Consider the following 1,538-nt stretch of genomic DNA (forward strand, 5'->3'; position numbering starts at 1 on the left):
TAATTCATTATTGATTTTGTTGAATTATTATATATAGTGATATATATTAATTCTTTGATAGATGAATTCTATTCATGTATAATAATGTGTTTATGTATATTAGCAAGTTGTGTAAATTTTTTAGCATGTGATGAAATTTTTTTTTATTAATAACAAGGAACGACCTGATAACCAGGAGACTTGTAATTAATTACAGCATGTATGTTTAGAATAATTTTATACTTAATGTCTGGACTACCTAGAGAAGTATTAAATTAAATTCATAGATATTAATAAGTTTGACCTGACAACCAGGAACTTATGTAATATATTATTCTTTTGAAATTGTATGAGATACATTTTGTCTTAGAATATGTATGAGAAACGACTTGATAACCAAGTGGCTTATTCATAGTTTTAAGAAATTATATATGTTTTGACAAAATTATATTTTAATATCCAGAATGTCTTCCTTATCACTCCGTTCCATACTTGAAACTTCAAAATTGGTTGGAGCCAATTATGATGACTGGTACCGCAATCTGAGAATTGTTCTCATGCATGAAAAACTTATCAATATAATTGATAAGCCTGCTATAACTACACCAGCTGACACAAATGATGCTGAAGCAACCAAGACCTATCAGAAGTACTTGGAAGAATGTCTTTCTGCAAAATGCATAATGCTAGCATCCATGAGTCCTGAACTTCAGAGGCAACATGAGGATATGGAACCACCTGCAATCATCGAGCATCTTAAGAAGATGTACGGTGGACAAAGTAGGACAGCTAGATACCAATTATCTAAGGCTTTGTTCAGGTCCTCATTAGCTGTAAATGCTCAAGTTGGACCCCATGTTCTGAAGATGATTGATCTTATTGAACAACTTGAGAAGTTGGGGTGCACGCTTGGAAAGGAACTTTCTCAAGATTTGATTTTACAATCACTTCCTGATTCTTTCTCACAATTCATTTTGAATTTCAACATGAACAAAATGAGTTGTGATCTGCATGAGATGCTTAACTTGTTAATTGATTATGAGAATCAAGTTTCCTCTGAAAAAAATAAAGGAATTGTCATGGTGGTTGGCAAGACTTCTAAGAAAAAGGGCAAAGGTAAATATATACCAAAAAGGAAACCTCTTGGAACTAAGAGTGGTGTGACCAAACCCAAATACAAGAAGGTTAAAACTGACCACAGTGATGCTGAATGCTTCTTCTGTAAAGAGAAAGGACATTGGAAGAGAAACTGCAAGAAATATCTTGATTCTTTGAAAAACAAGAAACAAGGTAAGACATTAATGAAAAATGTTTTCATGATTTCTTTAACTGTCACAGATTCTTCAACATGGGTATTAGATACCGGTAGTAGTTTTAACATCTGCAATACGTTGCAGGGGCTGAAGATAACTAGATGGTTGAAGAAAGGAGAAATCAACCTTCAAGTAGGGAATGGAGCAAATGTTGCCGCCTTAGCTTTAGGATCAATTTCTTTAAATATGCCCACTGGCAAAGTACTAGTGTTAAATGATTGTTATTATGTTCCGAACTTTGTTTCG

At 33.2% G+C, this 1,538-nt stretch overlaps 1 protein-coding gene across 1 annotated transcript; it reads left to right on the forward strand.

The window, feature by feature from the left end:
- Positions 1-443: 443 nt before the first annotated feature.
- On the forward strand, positions 444-853 carry LOC104880406 (uncharacterized). The gene is made up of 2 exons (XM_010656892.1): positions 444-759; positions 846-853. Exons 1-2 carry the CDS (start codon positions 444-446, stop codon positions 851-853), a joined length of 324 nt encoding a protein of 107 aa, XP_010655194.1.
- Positions 854-1,538: the final 685 nt, after the last annotated feature.

This window comes from Vitis vinifera, chromosome 9 (genome assembly GCF_030704535.1).
Source record: "Vitis vinifera cultivar Pinot Noir 40024 chromosome 9, ASM3070453v1".
NCBI lineage: Eukaryota > Viridiplantae > Streptophyta > Magnoliopsida > Vitales > Vitaceae > Vitis > Vitis vinifera.